Below are 26,425 nucleotides of genomic sequence, written 5' to 3'. Positions count from 1 at the left end.
CTGCATCCCTCTGGCCATTCAACCCTCTCAGTGTTGCCAAGCAACCAGGAGGCTGGGAAGGAGGTCATCAGGGCTGCTTTTGCCACCCCCGCTGAGGGAAGCGAGGAAGGGACAGTAAAGATTGGAGAACATATCTCTTTAAAATCCTTCCTTAAGCTCCCTAACGATATGTCTAGCATCAAAAATTGAGTTTGCTAGTTGAAGGTGGTGCAGGGTTCTCAATGGAAGGTTCTCTCGCTGGATTTTTTTCTTCCCGTGTCAGGAGTTTCGCCAGCGGTAGTCGCTAAAAGTTTCCTGGTAGCAGGTCAGCGGCAGGAGCACGTTCTCTCAGCGGTCGCCAATGGAACATTCCTAATGGTAGTCAATGAAAGGAAGGGTTTTGCCGTGGCAGGCAATGAAATCTTTCCAGTTGCTTGCGGTAGAAGGTTCCCTGTGGCCGCCAGCGGAAGGTTCCCTGTGGAAGTCGGATTTTTCCCCAGTCACAGATTCTTCAATAAAAGTTTTTTGCGGTTAGAACCGTTCCCTAAAATCTTTTCTGTGAGGGCCACATAATTTTTCCTTTCTTCATATATAATTTGAAATTATTTTATTATACCTTCTAATGCTAGATTAGTTTATTACAAGGAAATGAGCATTAGATATCAAGAGATTATTGTTATCATAATGACCTTTTCTTTTCATATTTATTGCTATTGAAATCAAAACATTTACTTTTAACTAGAGGTCGACCGATTATACCGATTTGGATCGTACTTGGCGATACCAGATTAGTCAACCAATAGTTTTTCAAAATGGATACTGGATAAACAAAAACATTTTTTTTTCACTCCATGTAAAATTATACTGAACTTTATTACAAAAAAATTAAATAAAAATGTGCTAAAGGAAATAAATATGAAATTATTAAGTAATGAAAATTATTTTATATACTTCATTAATAATGAATATAATGTAGCACTCTCCGTGCAGCGTGTAGTTCGAAAGCCGACCTTCATCATCAAATACAGATATGATTTAAGTAAAACATACATGTAAAATAATACATTTTCAAAATATGTCTTTGGCATTGTTCAGAGGGTCGTTCCAAATGTGGGGCTGCACTTTGGGAAACCCTGCGCTAGTATATAGTCCTAATGAAATTGAGCATGATTTAACTTCAACCCATTCCCCATCTTTGTTAAGCTGATATCAGTCGAAGAGCATCTCTAACAGAAATGTGAGATGTTTTGGTGTATACCGTGTTATTAGCATGTGCTTGAGTAAATGAACCTGATTCTCTCAGAGATCTCAGATTTTCTCGTCCATCCCTGTTTTTTTCCCATTTCGAGAGGTCCCGCTCATTTGGAGGTCTTATTTGTTTCCTGAATGGTTAATATGCCAAGCTCATGGAACGAGGCTGCTGAGAAGAGGGCCTTGTTTCGGAACTCTTCCTTTGCGGGCCGTCTGACTGCGCAGGCGGCGCCGCTTTCCTCATTTCCATACAGCTGCTCCAGCAGTAACACTCCCTGCAGACTTCGCAGGCTGCCTTCGTGTGCATCGGCAAAGAACCTTTTCTGAGATGAGGAGTGGCCCAGCGGGTTACTGATGGGTGCAGCTTGTGAATCACTGGCATCTGTTTAAAGCTTGTAGGTTAACACACATAGCCTGCAGCCTCCAACAAACACCGTGCAGTTTTATACACATCATTATTCTAATCGCCAGACTGATGACTTTTATTATTGGGAAGACATATGGACCAAAAGTCTGGAAACATCTGAAGTTTTATTCATTCTCATTAGATCGGTGTGTACAAATGGGACAGATGCTTTAGCTCTTGGATGTAATTAATCTAGTTTAGTTTATCTAGTATTAGTTTGCTTGAACAAATCTAGTAAGGGAATTACATAAGGTTAGTTTTAACTGAGCTACCAAAGTTGTAATGGTTTCTGTACTATTGGGTTTGAATTTACACAGGATAAGTTTTCCCTTTTTGAAGAGAAGAACGTGAATTGTCTCGATTTGTCTCGACCGAAATGGTTTTTTTCCTTTGGGCTTTGGCTTCGTCACGAAATGCCGGCATCGGTTGTTTTTTTTTTCTTTTCTTTCAACCCGAACGTCGAATCGGCAGCGGAGCTCATCGGCAGGATCAAGAGAATTCGATTGACTGTTCATCTTAGCGAATAAGCGCACACGGAAAAAACTGAGTCACGTGACAAAAGAACGAACGACTTAGACCAGAGGACTCTTATGAACTACTCAATTCTGTTTTTCCTGTGTAATGCAGTGCATGGCGTATATGGGAGTTCTTAGCTAGCTATTGAACCAACAGATTCAGTGTACTATTTGGACGCGCAAAAGAATTCGGAACAGTGTTTTTGGAAAATATGTGGTCAGATGTGTTTCAGTCCCCTCCTAATGCTCGCCATCCCGTTGCTCTTAAAAACATTTCCACCCATTTCAAAACCCAACCATTTATTTCCATTTCCATCAAGAGATTTTCCGTGTCTTGTCTGGTTACTCAGCAGTCCGTCACAGGGATTTTTATTCGTCTGTTTCTGCTTGCGGATCGGACAAGCTCTGAGACTCCTCATCTGGATAAATGACTGTAATTGTAGCAGTCGTGTCTTATTCTCTCTCGCTCACAAACAAACCCCCGCCCCCCTTTCCATTCTAATTTCACTTACCTGCTTCCTCTCATCCATCCTTCGCTGTTTTTCTTTTCTCCTTCTCTTTCATTTGCTTGTTGTCGTTTTTTTTTTTTTCTTTTTTTCACCGTCTCGTAATTATGGCCCCGTTTAACTTAAACACACTGAGCATGGTGCACTTTTAACTCCACAACAAAAGCACACACAGCTTTATAGGACATTATTTTGAGTAAAAAGTTTCCCAGGAGATTGCGAATTCTACCTGAAAGAAGCGCAATCAATTTAAATACCAGTAAAATCATTCGTTTTTTTTAATTTCATTAAGAATTTTTTGGGGATTTATGCGTTTCTGTAGTCGGTTACGCAGTTACGTATTCAAGGTGCACTCGATCCAGCTGCTTTCGAACATCTGTAAAGCTTTTTGTTCATGGACATGGAGAGCATTTTGTGACCTAATTTGATTAACATATTGGTTGATTTACTTATTGAAAAGCAGGAACGGCTGCTCAAAACGCTCGAAGGGTGCAGGATGATATTATTTGCTTTCTTAAACAGGAAAAAAGGAAAATGGGCAGGTTTAAGAACAGGAAGTCATAAAGTCATGTGCGTGACCAGTGCTGCCATCTGTTGGCGTGTTACATAACTAGACTAGACTAGAAAACATTTTAATACCACCACAATTAGTGCATATCGCATATAATAAGATCTCCAGACACTACCATGACACCGAAGAGTTGCCAAATATGGCAAAAAAACCCTACAAACTAGATATCAGTCAAAAGGTGTATTGCGGATCCTGCAAATGAGAGATCCATCAAACTAGCACTAGCGTCGGGTCTTTTTGCTTTTATTAAAACCATCACCTTTTAATGAACATTATCCCCACCCTAATCGTCCCCTTTTGAAATCTATGAATAAGATTTTACAGCAGAAGTCATAGCCATGCCACTTGCACTTGGACTTTCCGTTTGCAGGAAGTGAATGGGTTCAATGCTGATTGCTTTAAATTGCTTTAAAACATCGTTCCCTCAATCATGTTCCATTAGCCGGATTTGATGTTGAACACGGTTCTGGGATTTTTGCTGGTCCCGTAAGCTCATGTTAGGTTAAACGACTGCATTTTATTTAGATCCTATTTTGGGCATATGTGCTGTATTCACACTATGCCAGACTTTCTCCTGATGTTTTGTTCAGAGGTCTCGTATGGCCTCGACTGACCCAAACTAGAACACATAAAATGTATAGTCCCTGACTTACGATGGACATGGAGCCCAAATTGAAAACATGGCCTAGCCTACCCAGGAGTCCTGGAGAAAGGTGATCAGTATGGTATACTGTCATTTTTAATCATTGAAGCAATTTACACTACTGTATCGTATAAACTACAGAGCAATTTGATGGGAATTGTACATGATCTGTACTGTAAACTCAATAATGAATAATACAATAATAAAATAGTTTTCCAAACATTTATGTAATTTATTAGTACAAAGTAGTTTTGAAATGTCTCTCTGAACTTTCGAGCCGCTCGCGGCTTCTCTCGATTTTTTGCGAGGTGCACTTATCCAAATGAAGAGTCAAGAGTATCGAGGTTTCGCTGTATAAGTATATATGCACGTGGCAGCGCCTGGAGGACGTAGCATACGCTGCTGCGAAACTTAGAATTTCTTTAAAAGAAATTAGAATTCTAATCAGCATCATCTTAAGAAAAATCATAAGTCGATCCATCGCAGCTCTGGGATCATCTGTTGTAATATACTAATATAGTGATGTTAATGTTGATGTTAATAACGCCACTGGTTGTGTGAACAGTCTTACCACCCACATGTTTTTCTCGTCACTGCACTGTTGTTCGATTTCAATTCCGTTTCAGATTCACGGTAATAAGGTTATATTAAAGAGTTTCTAAGTCTAGTGCCTGCGGTATAATTGTGTTCCCTATAACTGTAAGTTTGTCCCCAAAGATTGAGCCAGTGGTAAGGGAAAAACTCCCTGAGATGACATGAGGAAACCTCGAGAGGAACCAGACTCAAAAGGAAACCCGTCCTCATCTGAGTTGCACCGAATGTCCATTCATGACAGTTAATCATTGTGAAGGTGCGCAGTGATTGTAGCAGACTGTTGATGATAATTACAGTCCAAATCCTTCCTCAATGTTTTTGAGTTGCTCAGTAACTTGATGGATCTTTGGGCTGATCCTCCGGGGTTGATTCTCACCAGTTCCTATTCATTATCATACTGGTTTAAATCTTTCTAATGGAAAGTGAGAATGAATCAGCTCGCAATCATCTTAAATAATATCACATAAGGGGACGCAGCCGCAATCTACACTTGTGAGCTGAAAAAGATAAACAGACATTAGGTTGATCAAAGTCGCTAATTATGGAAGATATGAGGCGCAGCTCAGCGTGGCTGTCATTAGTGAAAGTTTGTGGTGTTCGGGAAAGAAGACACTAGACGTAAAGGACACTATCTTGGCGTTGATTCGATGTTGGACTGTGATGAGAATAATATCGGGGTATTAAAGGGGAGATATCGGAAAGCTGAAGGTTCATAGACCAGGCGAATGTTTGTGAGAAGCAAGAGAGACGTTTGGAACCTGTTCCAGGAGCAGCAGCTGCAGTGTCTTAGCACATCAGGCATGGAGATCAGGGTGTGTTTCAGAGACTGAGTACACTGAGAGCTCGCTTCAGCCTTCATCCTTCATCAGCATACCTAATCGTGTGTGTGTGTGTGTGTGGGGGGGGGGGGGGATGCAGCTGTTTTGCTGTTCAAGTACAGGCTCAATATAGTGTTTGAGAATCATGGAATCAAAAATACTACAACTTTCACAAGTTAGATCCACTTACGTTATAGCAGCTACAAAGGGTTCATCAACCACAAAAAAAAAAAAGTCATGCTATAGGGTATTTGTAAACATGTTTGCCATGACATAATCTTGACACCAATCTCCAAAAAAAAAAAAAACCTATAGCAAGAAATACAAGTTTTTTTTATCGCTTTACAAATCCTGTGAGAGCGAGCTGTTGCTATGGAAACGATCGAGCGTATTCAACATCGATGTGCTGTGAATTTGAATAATTGTCCTCCGTCAACATAAAAAAATCTTTTAAAAATACAATTTATTTATTTTTTTGACATGACTGATACTTTAGTCTGCTTCCACAAATAAAATTCCCTAATGTATTCCCAAATGAAAATGTTCATACAGGAGATTATCCGCACGAATCTTAAACGACGGTTTTATTACTATAGAAACGGTCACGTATTTAGCTATCGAAAATCGCCACCTTTCAGGCCAATCGGCTCCGAACATCTTGTCACGGCCAGGGTGCGGATTCAAATAAGATTTTCAAAGTAGCTCAAGTTCAAGACGTCCCACCTCTAAACACGGGCGCTGAGGGAATCACGCGAAACGTCTGTATTATTTAAAAGGACCAATCTGTCCCCCATCAATAATATATAACTGCTACAGGAGTTAAGTGCTCATGAATAATTCCACACTCCTTGGACAAGAGGGACTGAAAGACATACCCCTTTTTACACCCCTCCCCTATTACTTTATGTATTTTTTTGGTTAAATGCTCACTAGAGTACTACAATGGCAGGCAGTTTTAGGCTCCACCCTCAGGTTCTCGGTCCATTTTCAGATGTTATCGTGTCACATGTTTCCTGGATTCGTGCGCTGCAGCAGTGGGACATTTTGTTGCCTCGAGGCAGGAAGTGAGGACGAATTCAAGTGTTGAATTATTAAACGTTAACAACCTCTGTCCCCTTCACACATACATACACACACACACACACACACACACACACACACACACACACACACACACACACACACTTTCATGAGAGTTATTTTAGAAGGGTTAGTGTGTGTCAAACCAGTTGCTGTTTGAACGTTTCTCCTAAATAATCAAGGGGCGGAGCCTATGATTTCTTTATTTCTTTATTAGACACGATCACGTCGTTAGCCAATGAGCAGGCATTACTATGATACTTAAAACAATACGGGAAATGCAACGGAAATTGTACTATTTGAGTGCAGAAATCCATTAAGTGCAAAAGTTTTTGGACACCCGACCATAAGATTGTGCTTTTTGAACATCGTGTTTCACAGTTGCTCTTATAAAAACCTGCACACTTCTACTAGATTTTGTGGAGATTTGTGTTCATTCAGACACCAGTCAGGTCCTGACGTAGGTGAGGTGAGGAGGTCTGGAGTGCAGTCATTGTTCACATTCATCCCAAAAGGTGTTCAATAAGAGGGTTGAGGTCAGAGCTCTATAGCAGATCTTCCACTCCAACCCATGTAATGCAGATCTTCATGTACCTGGTTTTGTGTACAGGGGCATCGTCATGCTTGAACAAGTTCAAGTGAAAGGAAAATCTGATGCTGCAGCATCCAAAGACATCATATACAATTGGGTGCCTCCAAATTTGTTGCAACAGTTTGGGAAAGAGGCATACGGAAAAGTGGTGTGCCCCAATACTTTTGGCCGTAAAGTGTGGCTAAAGTGACGAATAAAAAAAAAATCTATATACAATAAATTAATATCTATTCCAACTGATCATTTAAACAAAATGGCTAAATATACACTCCTTAGAAAGCTCCACTGTAAACTATAAAGTAAAACCTGACCTCATGATCTTCCATTCCAACCCACTGTAAAGTGCATCTTCATGGAGCTGCTTTGTGCACAGGGGCATTCTCGTGCTGGAACAGGGAAAAAAATTCAAGCTAAATTAAATCGCATTCATCTTGTAAAGCTCTTTTGTGTCGCTTGGCCGCAATTACAAAGAACGCCAAAGTTACCTATTTAAAACTCCCTAATAAAAGACGAGGTATCGAAGCGCTGCGACTGTTTTGCATACTAATCGTCTAAATTGCTGCGTAGCAAATGCGTTTTAAGTCCTAGCGTGGGGATCCGAGCCAAATCTTTAAACTCTTCTCTGAATTCCTCATTGCGGTTGTATTACATCAGCTCCACTCCACTCTCTCTCTCTCTTTTTTTTTTTTTTTTTCTTCGACGTCTGTTTTTTATTTATCAGTCTTTCCTGAAATCCGGCAATGTGTTTCTAGCTAGTCGGATCGCACGTACTGCAGGCGGAGCGCTGAGACACCGAGTAGAGTATAGTCTGGTTGTTTGAGACACAGCCCATGACTGTAGGTTTATTAGATGTGAATTGGATATGGTGATGATTGTGATGAAGCAGAATGAATGAGTGTGAGTGTGTGTGTGTGTTTGTCTCTCACTCTTCTGGTGAGTCATCATGTTATTTTTCTACAAGATGTTCCACAGAAACAGGGGCTAACAGAAAAACTAAACACATCATTGTTTATATCATGGATTTGAAAAAAAAACGCAATAAAGCTGCCTAAGAAGTCTTCTGTTGTATGCGATGAAATTCCCCTACACTGCGTAGGCGGCCTCACCTCAAACGAGTTCAAATCATAATTAAACCAGGACCCTCCCTCGTAGCCAGCCCTGCACAAAATGAACAAAATCCAGTGAAGCGTTTACTTCCTAGGCAACATCAGAAGACCCCCAGCACCACGTACATGCGACGTTCCCTTAATACACCCATTTACAAACTCACTTCAAACCAAGCAATGAATTACGGCTTCATTCCAAACGGGGGAGAGAGAAAAATAACTACCTTTATCCTGGGTAGATTTCTACTCTGCAAAATCCCAAAGTAAACAAATGCCTCTTAACTATTTATCCTTTGACAATTCCAATTTGAAGAAACTTTCCTGAGACTCTGATGTGTGAACTCTTACCACACAGAAATGATCCCTACCTCCCAAGGCAGCCTCATCCCAAAAAAAAAAAAAAACCCCAAATCTCTCTACGGTTTCATACCAGATGGAACACAGCTTAAACCGAACACTACCCGAATGGAACACAATCCGAAGCAAGCAGGAACCTCAAAAGGAAATGCCACCCGGATTTGCAGTTTATCCCACCTAGACCCCCTAATTTAAACGCAAACAGGACCCGGACTGCAAAATTCCCGTGAGGAAGGGAAAAAAAAAGTGCCTTAATTTGGCCGCCTTGCCCAAAAGGGAACACAATGTTTTGTACCAAAAAAAACAAAACAGTTCTCTTCCCAGGCTTTCTCAACCACACTGAGAACACAAACAAACCTAAAAGAAAAAGTGCCCATCCCAAGTCTTAAAACAGTCCAAATCAATGCAGCCTACCTAGGCACTCAAGCTCCCTTCATTCCAAAGGGAACCCGAGTCGGCAAATTTTCTGACGCCAAAATAAACAAAAAATACCTTTTACATAGACTCCCTTTCTTATGAAGGGAATTCAAAGTGAACTAAAAAGTGCATTTTCCCCCCTTACACAGTGTCTTTACTTAAAAGAAGTGCATATAAGAGCAACTAAGTGCCCTACGTAGGCAGCCTAACTGCTTCACTATCTTTACCTGTGATAAAAGATGTCAGAGATGTCACTTCCATTTTTACTGCCCGAATCGGGTTTCAACCAGTCAGTCTGGTGTGTGTGTGGGTGTGTGTGTGTGTGTGTGTGTGTGTGAGAGAGACTCTCTGAAAGAACGACATGGATGACTCGGACATGTCTGAACATGTTCTCTCTCTCTCACACACACACACACACACACACACACACACACACACACACACACACACACACACATTTCCATGTCAGTGGAGAGAACTCATTCCAAGAACTGTTTATTCCAATAACAGGTAGAAAGTAGTGATGGAAAGATCAGATCACTTGATTCTTTGAATCTTTTTTCGAGTCATTTATTTAGTTTCATTCCTTTAATCACTCTCATCACGTATATGGGAGTCACGTGATTAAAGAACGAACGACTCCGACTAGAAGAGTCAAGCGGTAAACCACTCAATTCTGTTTCCTCTACATAAGACGGAGATTTTGCGACTCTTTGCTCACGTGCGTCCAGTAGAAGATGAACGAATCGCTCTCGGAGACGACTCGTCTTTCCGAGTCACATTAAAGCGTCATTCGAAATGAACGAATCATTCTTGAACGACCCTCTTCACGAGCTGAGACGTATTCTTGTTCCAGCACACATTTTTCTCTGTGTGTGTGTGTACGTGTGTGTTCGCTATCGAAGTGTTCGAACATGGCTGCCCGTCCCGTCTCTCATCACCACACATCTTATTAAACGCTGACCTTTCCAACACCGTCTGCTCCCTCTGCTCCACCACACTGTACACAGTGCAGGAGCTGCAGAGGGTCTCTCTCTCTCTCTCTCTCTTTCTCTCTCTCTTACACACACACACCCCACACTCCCACACACTCAGTAGGAAAAGGCAGTGCAGCTCCACTACCGGATAAAAATAGGCGCAAAATTACAGTGCTTCAGCTCTGCTAACAATGCAGCAATACGGCCGAGGGAACAGAGACAGGGATGGTTTTTCTCGCTCTTTCTTTCTTCTTTGTGTGTCTCTCTTTCTGTCTCTCTCTCATTCCCACACACATGCTTGCAAGTTGAGATGCATCCGAAGCAGTTTAGATGTGTTCCTCTCCACTGGTGTTTTTTTTTTTCTTCTTTTAAGCAGCACATCTTGTGTCGTTTCAGTGAAGGTCAGGAGTCGAGCTCCTCAACGTTTGATGTTCTGCATTTGTGTGTGTGTGATTTCTTTGCTCAGGTCAGCGACGGGTCATTAAGTGTTTCCGCTTCCTCCGAGCTGATTTATATCGCTCTCCTGGGCCATTCAGCGCTTTAACACTTCCTCTGTAAAACATGTGCTGCTTACTGCACTTCACTCACTCACTCGTGTCCTCCACTCGGTTTCAGCCTCATTTTGAGGACTACTGGGCTTTTTTCTTTGGGGGGGGGGGGTTAGCGGTTACACAGCGTCGTTAAGCAGGTATTGGGTCGCTAATTAGTCTCTCAGTTGTATTTATCGATGAACATATTACAGTAAATAAACACAACTAGATCAGCTTGTGTAAATTACAGGCCAATTGAATGTATAGTACCTGAGGGTGTGTTTAGGGACTTCTGACTTCTAACGCATTACTCCTGTTCTGTCTCCAGGAAGACACAGCTCTACCTCTGCCATGTTAATCTGTATTCTATTTGACTCCCAGGACACGCCTCCGTCTCCGTAGTGTCGTAACGCGTCATATTCGCGTAGCAGCAGTGGTCTCTTTCTAAATAATAAAAGTATTGCGCATCTACTAATAATCATATATAAACCAGTGTTTTATTTATCGATGCAAGAATGTTAAAAAAAACAACGCATAGTAGTACAAATGCCAACTTCTTGTATCCTGTGCACACATTTTTTAAACCGACGCATCACATAGTTAACTTTTATGACGACGTAAATCTTACCTTTATTATAGTGTGTGTGTGTTTCAGTTGAATTTGTTAATTTGAAATGAATTAGACGTTAGAAATGAATGAGTTAGACGAGGCCCAGTCATTTCCTGAAAGGGAGAAAAGGGGGAAAAAGGAATGGAGTAAATGTAAAAGGAATACTGTGTCCATTTCTCTGAGAGGGATGAATACACTGAAAGGATGAATAAATAAAGAATTTACTCCGATAACACTGAACGACTAAGTGTGCACGAAAGATAAAGACATGGTGTGCTGGAAGAATTTTTTTTTTTTTTACGACCTTGAGATAGCAAAAGTTCGAAGGCAAATGAATGAGAGCAACAAAAGAGGAATTGGGGGAGAGAAGAGGAATAAGAAACGAAGGATATAAATGTCGAAATAGTGAAGGAATAATGTGTCCCTGTTCGCTCTGAGAACAAATAGATATGGGAATTTGTGCGATCAAGCTGAAAGAGCTCGAATGAAGGAAAGAAAAGAGCGCAAGAGAACAGAGATAGCAAGTGGACTGGTGTGTAAAAAAGAAAAAATGGAGTGAAAGAAATGGAAAAAAGAATGTGTGTAATGTTGGCAAAAAGCTGCTGATTGGTCAGTTGCTGTTTCGACTTTGAAACCTAACAGTTCTGAAGTGTGTGTGTGTGTGTGTGTGTGTGTGTGTGTGTGTGTGTGTGTGTGTGTGTGTGTGTGTGTGTGTGTGTGTGTATAGAAGTGTGAGAAACATTAACAGTGCCGTTTTTTTGCTCTGCAGTGTTTCTGATTCATGAGCTAACAGGTACAGGAGCTTAAATAAGTGTTTCCCATACAGCCCTGAGGCCACAGCAATATATACACACACACACACACACACACACACACACACACACACACACACACACTCACATGGTTTATTCCACCAGCATGTTGAAACAGACCTTCAGGCCACACACCCACCCACCCATATACACACCTGCACACACTCACACACACTCGTTCTCTGTCGTTTCTCTATATATCCCTAATGCAAAGAACCAACCATCTCCATAACTCATCAGTTCTTTGTGGTCTTGTCTTAAACGACACTCCCTATATATTATGTAGACCATATGAACACCTCTCAATCAGTCCACTGTGGCTGTGTTCCAAACCACACAACCTTAACACCACTTGTGGTTTGTTAATTCGCTATTTGGACAAAAAGTATCAAGGCTCCTGACTACTCCAGCCATGTGTGGTTCTTCACCGAATTGTTAGCACAAATTTGGAGGCACACAGTTGTTTAGGACGTCTTCGGATGTGGCAGAGGGTAATTTTCCCTTTAGGAGAGCCAAACCTGTTCCAGCATGATAATGCTCCTGTTCACAAAGCCAGCTACATGGAGATCTGCCTTAGTTTGGAGTGGAAGAAGCTCTCCCACTGTAGAGCTCTGACCTCAATCCTATTGCACTCTTTTGGGATGAACGTGAGCACCAGGCCCCCTCGCTTCACCTACATCAGTACCTGACTTGACTAACACCCTTATAGCTGAATGAGCACAAAATCTCAGTCCAAAATCTTGTGGAACATAAAGCTCAGGTGTCCACGAACTTTTGTCTATATTGTATATAATGAGTATATAATCTCAGCACTACTATGAATCGGACATTTCTCTTTATTCTGTGTGTGTGTGTGTGTGTGTGTGTGTGTGTGTGTGTGTGTGTGTGTGTGTGTGTGTGTGTGTGTGTGTGTGTGTGACAGTTCTTTTCACTCACAGCTCGACTGACCAAGTTGGAATAATGAGGTGTATAAAAAAACAAGAATGTTAATTACATTTTTGAGGGATGACTACAGGTTTGAGTCTCTTCAGGTTTTTTTTTTTTTTTTTTTACTGTTTTTCTCCCCTTTCATCCATTACTATGGCAACGGCTAAACGAATGTTGGTGTGTGGGTCAGGGGGGCCCCTATAGAAGGGTGTGTGTGTGTGTGTGTGTGTGTGTGTGTGTGGGGAGCCTTTTCTCTCGCCTCTAAGGACAAAAACCCTGGCTAAACTTTACACAGCGGATTGGAATGCAAGGCATGTGAGAAACGTTCCGTCTGTGCTGTCTGAACACACACACACACACACACACACACACACACACACACTTTTTTCCCCTCAAAAGCAGGTGGTTCTAAAGGAAGACTTGGTGCTGCCTGGATGATCAGATAATCAGTTCAGACAGTGAAGTGCACTGTGGACAATAAAAATAGCTTCTCTTTTTTCACATTTTATGTTACAGCCTCATTCCAAAATGGATTAAATTCATCAATTTCCTCAAAATTCTACAAACAAAATCCCATAATCGTGAAAGAAGTGTGTTTAAAATTTTCCAGATTTTTTACAAATAAAAAACGTCAATGTACATAAGTATTCACAGCTTTTATATGTTTCTACAATTTGATTGGAGTCCACCTGTGGGGAAATTTAGTTGACTGGACATGATTTGGAAAGGCACACGTGTGTCTATATGAGGTCCCACAGTTAACAGTGCATGTCAGCGCACAAACCAAACCATGAAGTCCAAGGAATTGTCTGTAGACCTCAGAGACAGAATTGTATTAAGGCACAAATCTGGGGAAGGATACAGAAACTCCATTATCCGTAAATGGAAGAAGTTTGGAAACACCAGGACTCTTCCTAGAGCCGAGCCACCCAGCTAAACTGAGCGATTAGGGAGAAGGCCATTAGTCAGGAAGGTGACCAAGAACCTGATGGTCACTCTGAACGAGCACTCCACCAATCAGGCCTGTATGGTAGACAGATGGAAACCACTCCTCAGTAAAAAGGCACATGATTGCCCACCTGGAGTTTGCCAAAAGGCTCCTGAAAACCTGCTCCAGAGCGCTCTGGACCTCAGACTGGGGCGACAGGTTAATCTTCCAACAGGACAACGACCCTCGGCACACAGCTGAGATGACAAAGTCGTGTCAGAGCCCAGAACCTGATTGAACACCTCTGGAGAGATCTGAAAAAAGAGCTGTGCACCAACAATCCCCAATCCAACCTGAAGGAGTTTGAGAGGTTCTACAAAGAAGAATGGGAGAAACTGCTCAAAAATAGTTGTGCCAAGCTTGTAGCATCAAACTCAAACAGACGAGGCTGTAATTGGTGCCAACTGTGCTTCAAAAAAGTATTGAGCGAAGGCTGTCTTCCACATTTTTCACATTTCACATTTGCAATGATTTTTAACAAACTTCTTTCACGTTGTCATTATGGGGTTTTGTTTGTAGAACTTTGAGGAAAATTATGAATTTATTCCATTTTGGAATATAGATTGGACTGAAAGGGTGAGAGGGACGAGAGTATGGCAAGAGAGACTGGATCGACAGACATTGGACTAGGTGAGAGAGACTGGACTGAGAAGAGCAACTTTTCTGGGTTTTTATTTCTTAATTTTTTCACCTCTTTCTTTGGCTTTATTTTGTTCATGAGTGTATTTTTTCCTCTTTTACCTTTTGTCATTGGGGTTTGAGCATATAGAAGACATAGGGTATAGAGCATAATGAACATTTCGAGTCAGTGATGACAGTGTAACTGTATAGACCTTGTGTGTGTGTGTGTGTGTGTGTGTGTATATGTTTGTGTGTGTGTTGTGTCCTGAGCTTGTAATTGTACAGATATACAATAAGTGTGAATCATTGAGCCACATAGCTGCAGTGTGTGTGATTGTGATGATAACACACACAGACAGACGGAAAGAGAGGTCCAGGGGGTGAGAAATACCCAGTGTTCAGTCATGGGGAATAACTCGGAGAGGAGGTGTGTGTGTGTGTGTGTGTGTGTGTGTGTGTGTGTGTGTGTGTGTGTGTGTGTGTGTGTGTGTGTGTGTGTGTGTGTGTGTGTGTGTGTGTGTGTGTGTGTGTGTGTGTGTGTGTGTGTGTGGCAGATGCTGTGTGTTTCCAGCATGGACAGTGTCATGTGTGATGGCCGTAGCAAATGTGATTAATAAGAATAATGTCTAAGCCTTCCTAAAAACCCGCTTCACGCTGAGGTACACACACTCCGGTGAGAAAGGTTTAGAAGACACACACACAATGATCGACAGCAGTGTAAACAACTACACACCACGATTACACTGCGCTGTTCGGTGACTTTTTCCAGACCCGGGAGATTCTGGGCTCAATTTTCCACAGAATATTCCTCTTAGGTTTGCATCCGCAATTTACAAAACGCACGGCAATGACGAACGTGCAAAACAACTTCTCTCTGTTCAGAAAGCGCTATTAGCATGCTAATTTACTTGTCAGCTAACAGTACCTTACTGGACCCATGAGGGAGCGAGGGGGGGGGTCCATGCTTTCTCTTTGAAATGTTTTTTTTTTTGTTGTTGTTGTTTTTCTTTATTTTATTTTTTTTCTCCGAGTAGTGAATGTTAATGTGTCTGGGGATCTGCTTTATGAATATTCATGAAACATGGGTGGTCTGAGTGAGATACAGAGGATACACCCATCACTACAGATTGGAAATGTTGCACTGGATAAAAAGAACATTATTCATAAAGTTCTTGAAGGACAATTTTTTCCTTTTTTTTCCACATTTTTTAGTTTTTGAGCTTTTCAAATGGGATTGAGATGTATTGTTGGATTGCTGATTATATTGGTGAGGTTCTGAAGTTTGTGTGTTCAAATCCCAACCACTTCAAGCTGCTACTCCTGGGCTCCTGAGCGAGGCCCCTTACCCCCATAGCTGCTCAGTTGTATGATGTAAGTCGCTCTGGATAAGGGCGTCTGCCAAATACCATTAATGTTTTGTTCAAAAAGCTTTGCTCAATAATGTAGGAAAACCAGTTGTAAATAATGCTACCTCAGTGGTTAAGGTCGAGCGTTTCAGTCCCACCAGTACCAATCTTTTGGGCCCTTGCGCAAGGCTCAAAGGAAAAGGGAATAATTGTTTCTGCACCACCGCAATTATAAGAAAGTGACATGCAATCGTCTCCTTTCAGATTTTATTTTTATTTTTTTTTAGAATCACGCAGAAAAGAAATGAATCGCGATGTGAGCACAGGCGCAAACCGAGCAGCGAATCAACGAATCGATACTTCAAAGAACAGGATTCGACTCAGAGAAGGGAATTGCAGAAAAATGATGCAGGGAGAATCGAGTCAGGAATCGATACAGAAGGCAGAGGGGTTCTCTCTTCCTCCCCCCCCTCTCTCTCTTCTTTTCTCACTGTATACTTCAGTCACTTTCTCTCTCTCTCTCTCTCTCTCTCTCTCTCTCTCCCCCCTCTCTCTCTATCTCCACCCCTCCTGTCATTCTCTCCTCCTCCTCCTTATTCTATCGCAGCCCTTCGTGGACGCTACACGGAGGGCTGTGTGAGTCGCGCCGCGTGTACAGGATACGTGTGGATTATTTCCTGCGGTTTATTTCTCCCCTACTTCTTCCGAGTATTATTATTATTATTAGTACTATTTATATCCTCATTTGGATTTCTTCACCGAGATAGAGAGAGTGAAGGAGGGAGGAAGACACAGACAGAGAGAGAGAGAGAGAATGTCCGCCGCATCGCGCACGGGTTTCGGTCTTCCTGAACACACACGCTCCCAGCCGCAGTAGCCAAAAAAAAAAAAAAAAAAAACACAGCAGTATCTGATCACACAAATAATAATAATAAAAAATCAATAACAACCGGAATCTGTTTTTCCACCTGGACACCTGACGCAGCAGCAGCAGCAGCAGCAATCATGGGCTTCTACGGTACCTTAAAGATGATTTTTTACAAAGTGAGTACCGGCTGTGTGTGTGTGTGTGTGTGTGTGTGTGCGCGCGCTCTCGCTCTCCGCCCTTGAGCGCGCCATGAGCGGGTTTGATTTACGCTCCGTGCGGCACGACGCGCAATTTTATGGCCACTGCGGAAAATATTCCTTATGATATCCCTTTTTTTTCTCTCCATTATTTCTCTATTATTTTGCACCGATCGGCCACTATTTATAATTCCCTGATCGAGGCGTGGCTGTAGAACCTATAGCTTTGGACGTATAGACGCGTTATGAGTGCTCTATAGACGCGCGTTAAGGGTGATGTATCGCCACGCGGACGCGTCAAAATGCAAATAGGTTTATAGGCACTCATGATGCCTAACGGCGTGTAAATCAGTGTGTTGGCTGAGCGTGTATATATTTCTTGACTTTACTATAGCCATCCGGCCATCAGCATCACTGCACCTGCGCTCACAGGAGCACACACACTATATATATATATATATATATATATATATATATATATATATATATATATATACACACCTAGAAATATTTACATGGATGTATTCTAGATTGCAGCTTACTTTCTACACCCTTCAGTATTGATCTAGAAGTTCTGTACATGCTGAAATCCTGTTGAGCATGCTCAGTACAATCCCTGCATCCTGTTCAAGGGTATACGTGTGTGTGTGTGTGTGTGTGTGTTGGAGCAGAACGGAATGAATATCGATTACCGAACGAGTTCTAGAACACCCTCGGACATATTAAAATCCTGTACGACGGATGCCACCCAAATTGCAGGGCAAGGGCCTAATCGGCGAGTGCGCTTTTGAGATTTGGAGCGCCGCATGCAGTAATCGAGGCACGGTGGATTCGTATTGCTTAGATTACAGGACAGCAGAGAGTAAATGCTGATTCAACATACAGCATTGTAACGTCAATCTCAGCTAGGTCAGATTTTACAGAAGAAATGATACAGGAAGAGATTTTTTCATGAGCCGGGTGCTGTAAGAAACCGTGTGCGTTTGTGTTCATTACGACGTTTCGACTTTATTGCATTTAATGACTGATTCTGTAGGATTTATCTCTAGAGGTGTAGTGCTGCATAAGTCCAGAGCGATCAGGAAGCACAGCGAGAGGTTTGGCATCTGAAGTTGTACTACAGGAGCTAGCGATGCAGCGATAACACAAAATGCCTGATGTATGAGAACGCATTATATGTGGCATCATGTCTCAGTATACAGATTTGATAAACAAATGGCACCAAAACAAACAAAAAAAAAGCTTTCATGTCTGGGAAACTTAATCGTTTCGAATTGAAAGAGGTGAAATAAAAGGTTAAAAATTCACTCACAAGCATCATGATAAAGTGCCACGATTTGTCCAGCGACAGACGCAACAAGGCTTCTGGTCAGTGTTGTGTCAAGCTTTTAAATGGATCAGATGCTAATTGAGCAGTTGAGGTCAGTATTGATCTGATAATGATACCCTGTATCGAATCAATGCGCCTCTTAAATCAGGCCGTGAAGTGTTTTATATGTTGGGAATTTAAACGTCATTATCGTGAGCGAATTACGTCGCAATACAATTTTTTTTTACCTTAAATTTAAAAGCAGTTGAATATTTAACATAATGTACTGTTTTTTTTTTTTTTTTTCCTTTCTCAAAATGAAAGAATCCTTTATTAGGTTTATTTTAAAACGCAACGCTCGAGTGATAGATCACTTAAGTGATGTATCACAGTGTATGGTATATGTGTGAGTTTAACCCTAGGCACCTTCAAATATCTGTTTGTCTGAGAGGAGGTCCCCTAGATAGGCTCCCTCCAGATAAAGAGTGACTTTGTATTGTGTGCGCATTCGTATGTCTAGTGTATGCTCAGTTTATGTTAGGGTTTAGTGTTACCGTGTTTGTGTCTCTGTGTGTGAATGTTAAAGCAAGAAGGAAATCCCAGTTGTGTGTGTGTGTGTGTCAGTTGGGTAGCAAAAGAAGCAGTGAAGCTCGACTAATGAGATCTCGCATGGTTCTCCAAACACTGCGTTCTTTGTGTCTTAGGTGGACTTTAAGGTGGGGATTTGCACACCTCTCTACACACACACACACACACACACACACACACACACACACACACACACACACACACCTGTTTAGCCCTCAGGTGCAAAATTCACCACACATGCTTTAGACAGTGTAGCAGTGTAAATTTCTAAGCAAAATGTTTGGTGATGAAACATTCTTCATTGTTTATTAATACATTGCTTGAATTATTCACACAACCACTGCATGAGCTGATCTGAGGAGGGCTGCATCTCCTACTAACTAGCAATCAGATGTTTTAGATATTTATCTGAGTATTCTTAATGTAAAAGCCAACTCCGACATCCCATAATTCCCTTCACCATGGAACAGTAGCCATGTAGGAGCACATCTGCTCGCTAGCTGATGTTGTTTCATTTCGTCCCGATCATGTTTAAACAGTTCATGTTTATTGTTTTTGATTGGTGTTCCCATGGCTACATCTTATCTAAATTAATGTAATGTGTAATCAGTCCTCATGTGACCGTTAATGCAGGTTTAATGCTGGGACCAGTCAGGATTTAATTTTTATACACACACACACACACACACACACTGTGCTACTTGTAGTTATAATACTAGTTGTGCTAAAGGTAACCATAGTCAGGGAAGGCAGATTATAATCTTCCCTAATAATTATAACAAATAATCCTACTACTTCTATTACCAATAAAATACCACTACTAGTAAGAATAATAATTTTTATAGTATGATTATTTGTACCAGTAGTAGTAATACCATTGGCATTTTTATTATATTTGTATTATTAACAATAGTAGTGTTTACTTGTAGCATTAATGGTAGTCGAAGTATTATTTTATCTTAAGAACATTTGAATTACTAGTAGTAGTCTAATTATTAAAGCTATGATTAATAGTAGTAACAGTAACGGTCGTGTGGTTGTGTGCATTAATACCTAAAGCAGTATTAGAATTTGTTGTTAAAATTGTATTATTGTTACTTTATTAGTAGTAACAAGACCATTATGATCATTTGTACAAGTAATAGTAGTATAGTTATGTGTAGCAGTAATAGTATGAATCATTTTTCAGTTGTTACACCGGTAGTGTGCTTATTACTAGTAGTAGTATTTTGTGGTAATGTTATTTTTTTTTGTATTATGAAATCAACATTTGTAATAGATGTAGCATTGTGATTAGTAGTATCAGTTTGAATTTGTTAGCAGTAGCCATAACAGTAGTGATGCCAGTAGTTTACTTATTGCTATCAACTTTATAATTGTTAGTAATAGCTGTAGTGTGGTTGCTGTTAGTGGTAGTAGTAATAGTAGTCGTAACTTTAGAAGAGGTAGTAGTAGTGTGATTATTGTGGTGATTATTATTATTAGTGATAGCAGTGGTAATGGTAGAAGTAGTAACAGTAGTAATAGTGTGGTTTGTGATAGTGGTTTTAGTAGTAGTATGATATTAGTGGTGGTGATAGTAGTAAGATTATAAGTGGTAATAGTATGATTACTACTGGTTGTTAGTAATAGTAGCAGTGTGATACGTGGTAGCATTATGATTACTAGTGGTGGCTAGTAGAAATAGTAGTGAGATTATACGTGGTAGTAGTATGATGATTAGTAATGGTGGTAGTAGTAATTGTGTGATTATAAATGGTGGTAGTAATAGTAACTGTGATTATAAGTAGTGGTAATAATGGTGTTAGTGTCAAAAATGGTGATAGTAGTAAAAGTGATAAGTGGTGGTAGTAGTAATAGTAATTGTGATTATAAGTGATGGTATTATTAGTGTGGTTTATAAATGGTGGTAATAGTAATAGTGTGATTATCAGTGGTGGTGGTGGTAGTAGTAATAGTGTGATTTATAAATAGCAGTCGTATATAAAGTAATAGTGTGATTATAAGTGGTGGTAATAGTAATAATAGTAATTGTGATTAAAAGTGGTGGTAGTATTAGTGTGGTTTATAAATGGTGGTAATAGTAATATGATTATAAGTGGCTTATAAATGGTGGTAATAGTAATATGATTATAAATGGTGGTAATAGTAATATGATTATAAATGGTGGTAATAGTAATATGATTATAAATGGTGGTAATAGTAATATGATTATAAATGGTGGTAATAGTAATATGATTATAAGTGGTGGTAATAGTAGTGTGGTGGTAGTATCAGTGTGGTTTATAAATGGTGGTAATAGTAATATGATTATGTGGTGGTAATAGTAATAATAGTAATTATGTGATTATAAGTGGTGGTAATAGTAGTGTGGTGGTAGTATCAGTGCGGTTTATAAATGGTGGTAATAGTAATATGTTTATAAGTGGTGGTAATAGTAATAATAGTAATTATGTGATTATAAGTGGTGGTAGTATTAGTGTGGTTTATAAATGGTGGTAATAGTAATATGATTAAGTGGCTTATAAATGGTGGTAATAGTAATATGATTATAAATGGTGGTAATAGTAATATGATTATAAATGGTGGTAATAGTAATATGATTATAAGTGGTGGTAATAGTAGTGTGGTGGTAGTATTAGTGTGGTTTATAAATGGTGGTAATAGTAATATGATTATAAGTGGTGGTAATAGTAGTGTGGTGGTAGTATTAGTGTGGTTTATAAATGGTGGTAATAGTAATATGATTATAAGTGGCTTATAAATGGTGGTAATAGTAATATGATTATAAATGGTGGTAATAGTAATATGATTATAAGTGGTGGTAATAGTAGTGTGGTGGTAGTATTAGTGTGGTTTATAAATGGTGGTAATAGTAATATGATTATAAGTGGTGGTAATAGTAGTGTGGTGGTAGTATCAGTGTGGTTTATAAATGGTGGTAATAGTAATATGTTTATAAGTGGTGGTAATAGTAGTGTGGTGGTAGTATCAGTGTGGTTTATAAATGGTGGTAATAGTAATATGTTTATAAGTGGTGGTAATAGTAGTGTGGTGGTAGTATTAGTGTGGTTTATAAATGGTGGTAATAGTAATATGATTATAAGTGGTGGTAATAGTAGTGTGGTGGTAGTATCAGTGTGGTTTATAAATGGTGGTAATAGTAATATGATTATAAGTGGTGGTAATAGTAGTGTGATTAAGTGGTGGTAATATTAATAGTGTGATTTATAAATGGCAGTAGTGTAGTTATAGTAATAGTGTGATTGTAAGTGGTGGTAGTAGTGATTGTTTGTAGTGATTTTAAGTGGTGTGATTTTGTGGGGTATTTGTAGTAATAGTAGTGGTTGTATGTAGCATTAACAGTAATGTGTTTAGTAGTGGTAGCGGTGTAAATATAAGTGGTTGTAGTAATAGTAATATGATTAGTAGTGATAGTAGTAATAGTATGGTTAGTGGTGGTAGTAACAGTTTGAGTAACTAACCAGTGTTAGTCGTAACAGCAGTGTGATTAGTAGTGGTAGTTTTAATAGTGTGATTAGATGTAACAGTACTAATAGTGTGATTAGTAGTGTTGGTTGTAATAGTGTGATTAGATGTAACAGTTGTGTGATTAGTAGTAATAATAGTATGATGCTTAGTAGTGACAGTTTGATTAGTAATAATATTATTACGATGATTAGTAGTGTAATAATTGTGGTAGTGCGCACACACACACACACACACACTTACACACCCTGACCCTGCTTCGGCTTTTTCTTATTAAGCAGGGAATCCTCAGTAAGGCCGGTGTTGTTTTCACAGGAGCCCTGCATATAGACGATACGACAGTATTAAATAAAATCGCAAGGAAATGAAAACCGCAGCCTCAGATTAAAGACCGAAATATTACATTCATAAAACAATCCGCTTCAACAAAAGTGTGTGGAAAATAACACCGGAAGGCCAATCATAAATATATCCGCACGTTAGGCTTCAGTAGATGTTGAAAGTGACTTTTAAACACTGAGACTTGCAGACTTGCCCCAACAGGCCTTGCATGGACTATCTAATCTCATTCATACATACACACGTACACAGTGTATATGAGGCCCTTTATGAGTATGTTCACTGCTCTAAACGACCTGTTGTACGACAAAAAAAAAGGAACGTTCCAGAACTGTGTGTACATATGAAGCGTTATTTAAACTATTATTCTAATCCTTGCTTATAGAGTCTCCTATTAACTCTACTACACTGTATACAATAGTTAATAACAAGAATGAAAAGCAGTTAAATAAATAAATATTAGAAACTGATGAGAAAGATCAAAAAATATATAATTATACCGATAAAAAAGAGCAGTGGTGAAAGACAGAATGGACACATGATGGGGAAAAAAAACCTATTTTTTTTCCTCCTTTTTTAAAGTAAAAACTGAGAATAGAAAGAGATTTAATGGAGTAGCAGTAAATTTGGCAGGATAAAGAAGGGAGTTGGCAAATATATCAAATCATTGAAGGGAACAAAATTAGAAAAGAGATGCAACCTGGAAACTACACAAACAACATGGACTGTTGTTGTTGTTGTTATTATTATTATTATGATTATTATGATTATTATAAATCTTAATATAATGATTTGCAATGTGACACTTGTGTTTTTACAGTTTACGGAAAAGCACATTACTGAAGTGTGAGGGGGTTTGTGTGTTTGTGTTTAAGTGTAAAAGAGGGATGGAGTATTTGGGAGTGAATGTGTGAGTGAAACTGTGTGTGTGTGTGTGTGTGTGTGTGTGTGTGTGTGTGTGTGTGTGTGTGTGTGTGTGTGTGTGAAAGAGAGAAAGTGAGTGTGTGATTTAGCCATTGCTAACTCGATGCTCCACTATTTATTCCTCTAAACATCTTTTGCCACATACAATGCACAAAGAGTCACTATTGTGAGTGTGTGTGTTGTGATGCGTTTAAAACACTGTGCACAACTAAAAATAGTTTTTATTCAAATGAGTTCGGTTGTGCTGAGGACACTGAACCTTTGTTTTAGGGACGGGATGCTCCGTAGCCAGGCACCAACTATTCGCCAAAAAGAGGGCCATCTGTGCGTGTAGTGTGCGGTCGTGTTTGTGTGTGCGAGTTTGTGTGTTCATGTGTGAAAGAAACGGGATGGTGGAGAAAGAGGCCACTAAAGAATAGGGCTGCTCTATTTTTATTTTACAGCCAATATAAATCAACCTTTCACGCCACCAGAGCAGCCATTGCTCATCTTGGCCTTTACTAGTACTAGATTTTGTGTGTGTGTGTGTGTGTGTGTCCTGTACTGTACACCACACTAAACTTTTAAAAGTGGTCTACTGACCTGACTGACATTTACATTTTCGATGTCATTAGCAGCATCTGCTCTCTGGCTTCGTCCCAAACGCCAAAGTTCATGGCTTGTTAGTTATTGTACAAGAAGCAACACATTTCTAAGAGCCACAAAACCAATTCCAACAAAGCATTTGTCATAGTGGCAGTGTAATGGTCACCATTAGTGAGAGCTGTGAAATCTCTTGGTTGTTCTATTTTACATTGGTTTGTGTGGTGCTGAGCGTTATAATGCTAAAGCACATTCAAACAGAGCCATCTGATGCGATTCTTGTTGAAAATTGCGGGCCTTTAATGGAGAGTGTTGGGTTAGAATGTTGGGTTTTAATGGAAATTGTTGTCGAAATGTTTTTCATTTCAAATGGGTTTTAATGAAACATATTGGTGAAATGTTGGGTTTGAATTAAAAATGTTGGGCTTTAATAGAGTGTTAGTGAGATTTCGGGGTTTATTAGAGAGTGTTGGTGAGATTTCGGGGTTTATTAGAGAGTGTTGGTGAGATTTTGGGGTTTATTAGAGAGTGTTGGTGAGAGAGTGTTGGTGAGATTTTGGGGTTTATTAGAGTGTGTTGGTGAGATTTCGGGGTTTATTAGAGTGTGTTGGTGAGATTTCGGGGTTTATTAGAGAGTGTTGGTGAGAGTGTTGGTGAGATTTCGGGGTTTATTAGAGAGTGTTGGTGAGATTTTGGGGTTTATTAGAGTGTGTTGGTGAGATTTCAGGGTTTATTAGAGTGTGTTGGTGAGATTTTGGGGTTTATTAGAGAGTGTTGGTGAGAGAGTGTTGGTGAGATTTTGGGGTTTATTAGAGTGTGTTGGTGAGATTTCGGGGTTTATTAGAGTGTGTTGGTGAGATTTTGGGGTTTATTAGAGAGTGTTGGTGAGATTTCGGGGTTTATTAGAGAGTGTTGGTGAGATTTCGGGGTTTATTAGAGAGTGTTGGTGAGATTTTGGGGTTTATTAGAGTGTTGGTGAGATTTCGGGGTTTATTAGAGAGTGTTGGTGAGATTTTGGGGTTTATTAGAGTGTGTTGGTGAGATTTTGGGGTTTATTAGAGTGTGTTGGTGAGATTTCGGGGTTTATTAGAGTGTGTTGGTGAGATTTCGGGGTTTATTAGAGAGTGTTTGTGAGAGTGTTGGTGAGATTTCGGGGTTTATTAGAGAGTGTTGGTGAGATTTCAGGGTTTATTAGAGTGTGTTGGTGAGATTTCGGGGTTTATTAGAGAGTGTTGGTGAGATTTCGGGGTTTAATAGAGAGTGTTGGTGAGATTTTGGTGGTTTAATAGAGAGTGAAATGGTGACATTTATGTTTTAATTTAAATTGTTGGGTTTTAATGAAACGTGTTGGTGAAATGTTGGGGTTTATCGGATACTGTTGCTGAAAGGTTATAGTAACTTTATTGGAGAATTTCGATTAAGGATCATTTATATATTATGTTTGGTGCAATATATTGGTTTAATAAAGGATTTGGGGTTTTAATAAACTATATAGATGTTATTTTGTATTCATTTAGGATTTAAAAATTATTATTATTTTTTTTTTTTTTTTTAAGAGAACCATGTTGGATCTTCTGAATGTTTTGATTTGTTGTGTTTTAGTGCTGAAAATTAGTGTGTATTTGAGAATTTTGGATGTTGGTGGATTTTTAATTTTTGTTTTATTTTCTTCTTGTGAAATTTTGACTGGATTTATTTAGCAATTGTTTGTTTATTTGAGTGGGTATTGTGTAGAAAGTTTGAATGTCATTAAGAGGGCATTTTAGGTGATAAATGTTTTTCTTTGAGTTCTAATTCTTGTTTTGTGTTGATATTGTGTGTATCTAAGGGTAGAAAATCTCCATGACCTTTCTGCCGGTCTCCGGTTTGTTTAGCCCATTTTTGGACTTTGATAAGCCGCTGTATAATTATTATATGATAACAGTGATCTAACTCTTTATTAAAGCCTGCCAGTGGAGAGTAAACGTCTCAGTGATGAAGACATGACAGAAACGGCTTTAGCTATTAGACACAGACTGTTATTAGCAACAGGCTAAATCACCCGGGTATTTAACAGCCAGCTGAAGAATGCTCCAGAAAAGCTTTAAAAACTTTTCAAGGTCTCTCATTAGTCACTCCCTGTCATTACTAACTGCACTAATGACCGTGTATGTGATCACAAGATGCCCTTTGGGCCGTGTTTAAAATTGTTTTCGTGCTTGAAACAAAACAAATCAGTCAAAAACCTTGATAGGAACATTTCTTTTGTTGTGTTTTGCAGATGAAGAGGAAGTTGGACCATGGCCCAGAAGTTCGACCGTTCCCTTCAGGAAAAAAACCCTGTCCAAGGTATTTTTTTAAAAAGTGAAAGTTTATACATTATTTATATATATACAGTGAGGAAAATAAGTATTTGAACACCCTGCTATTTTGCAAGTTCTCCCACTTAGAAATCATGGAGGGGTCTGAAATTGTCATCGTAGGTGCATGTCCACTGTGAGCGA

General features: G+C 39.6%; 2 protein-coding genes across 4 annotated transcripts in view; both read left to right on the top strand.

Annotated features, from left to right (window-relative positions):
- The window catches only part of LOC310721180 (craniofacial development protein 2-like), a 437,392-nt gene that overhangs the window by 228,576 nt on the left and 182,391 nt on the right, over positions 1–26,425 (top strand). The gene's annotated exons all lie outside the window — the stretch shown is intronic.
- Positions 1–26,425, top strand: part of fbxw7 (F-box and WD repeat domain containing 7) — a 145,779-nt gene that overhangs the window by 98,747 nt on the left and 20,607 nt on the right. Inside the window, exons 1-2 of one of the 2 annotated variants that reach the window (XM_083532539.1) lie at positions 14,541–16,690; positions 26,203–26,270. In XM_083532539.1, coding sequence (XP_083388665.1) covers positions 16,652–16,690; positions 26,203–26,270 — 107 coding nt within the window. In that variant the 5' untranslated portion in view covers positions 14,541–16,651. Of the gene's footprint in view, positions 1–14,540; positions 16,691–26,202; positions 26,271–26,425 lie in introns of those variants that run through there. The other variant, XM_083532538.1, reaches the window with a different exon arrangement.

The sequence above is a fragment of the Silurus aristotelis genome (genome assembly GCF_946808225.1).
Source record: "Silurus aristotelis genome assembly, chromosome: 27".
Classification (NCBI taxonomy): Eukaryota; Metazoa; Chordata; class Actinopteri; order Siluriformes; family Siluridae; genus Silurus; species Silurus aristotelis.
Note: the sequence above shows the minus strand (reverse complement) of the source record. Positions and strands in the feature narration are given on the sequence as shown.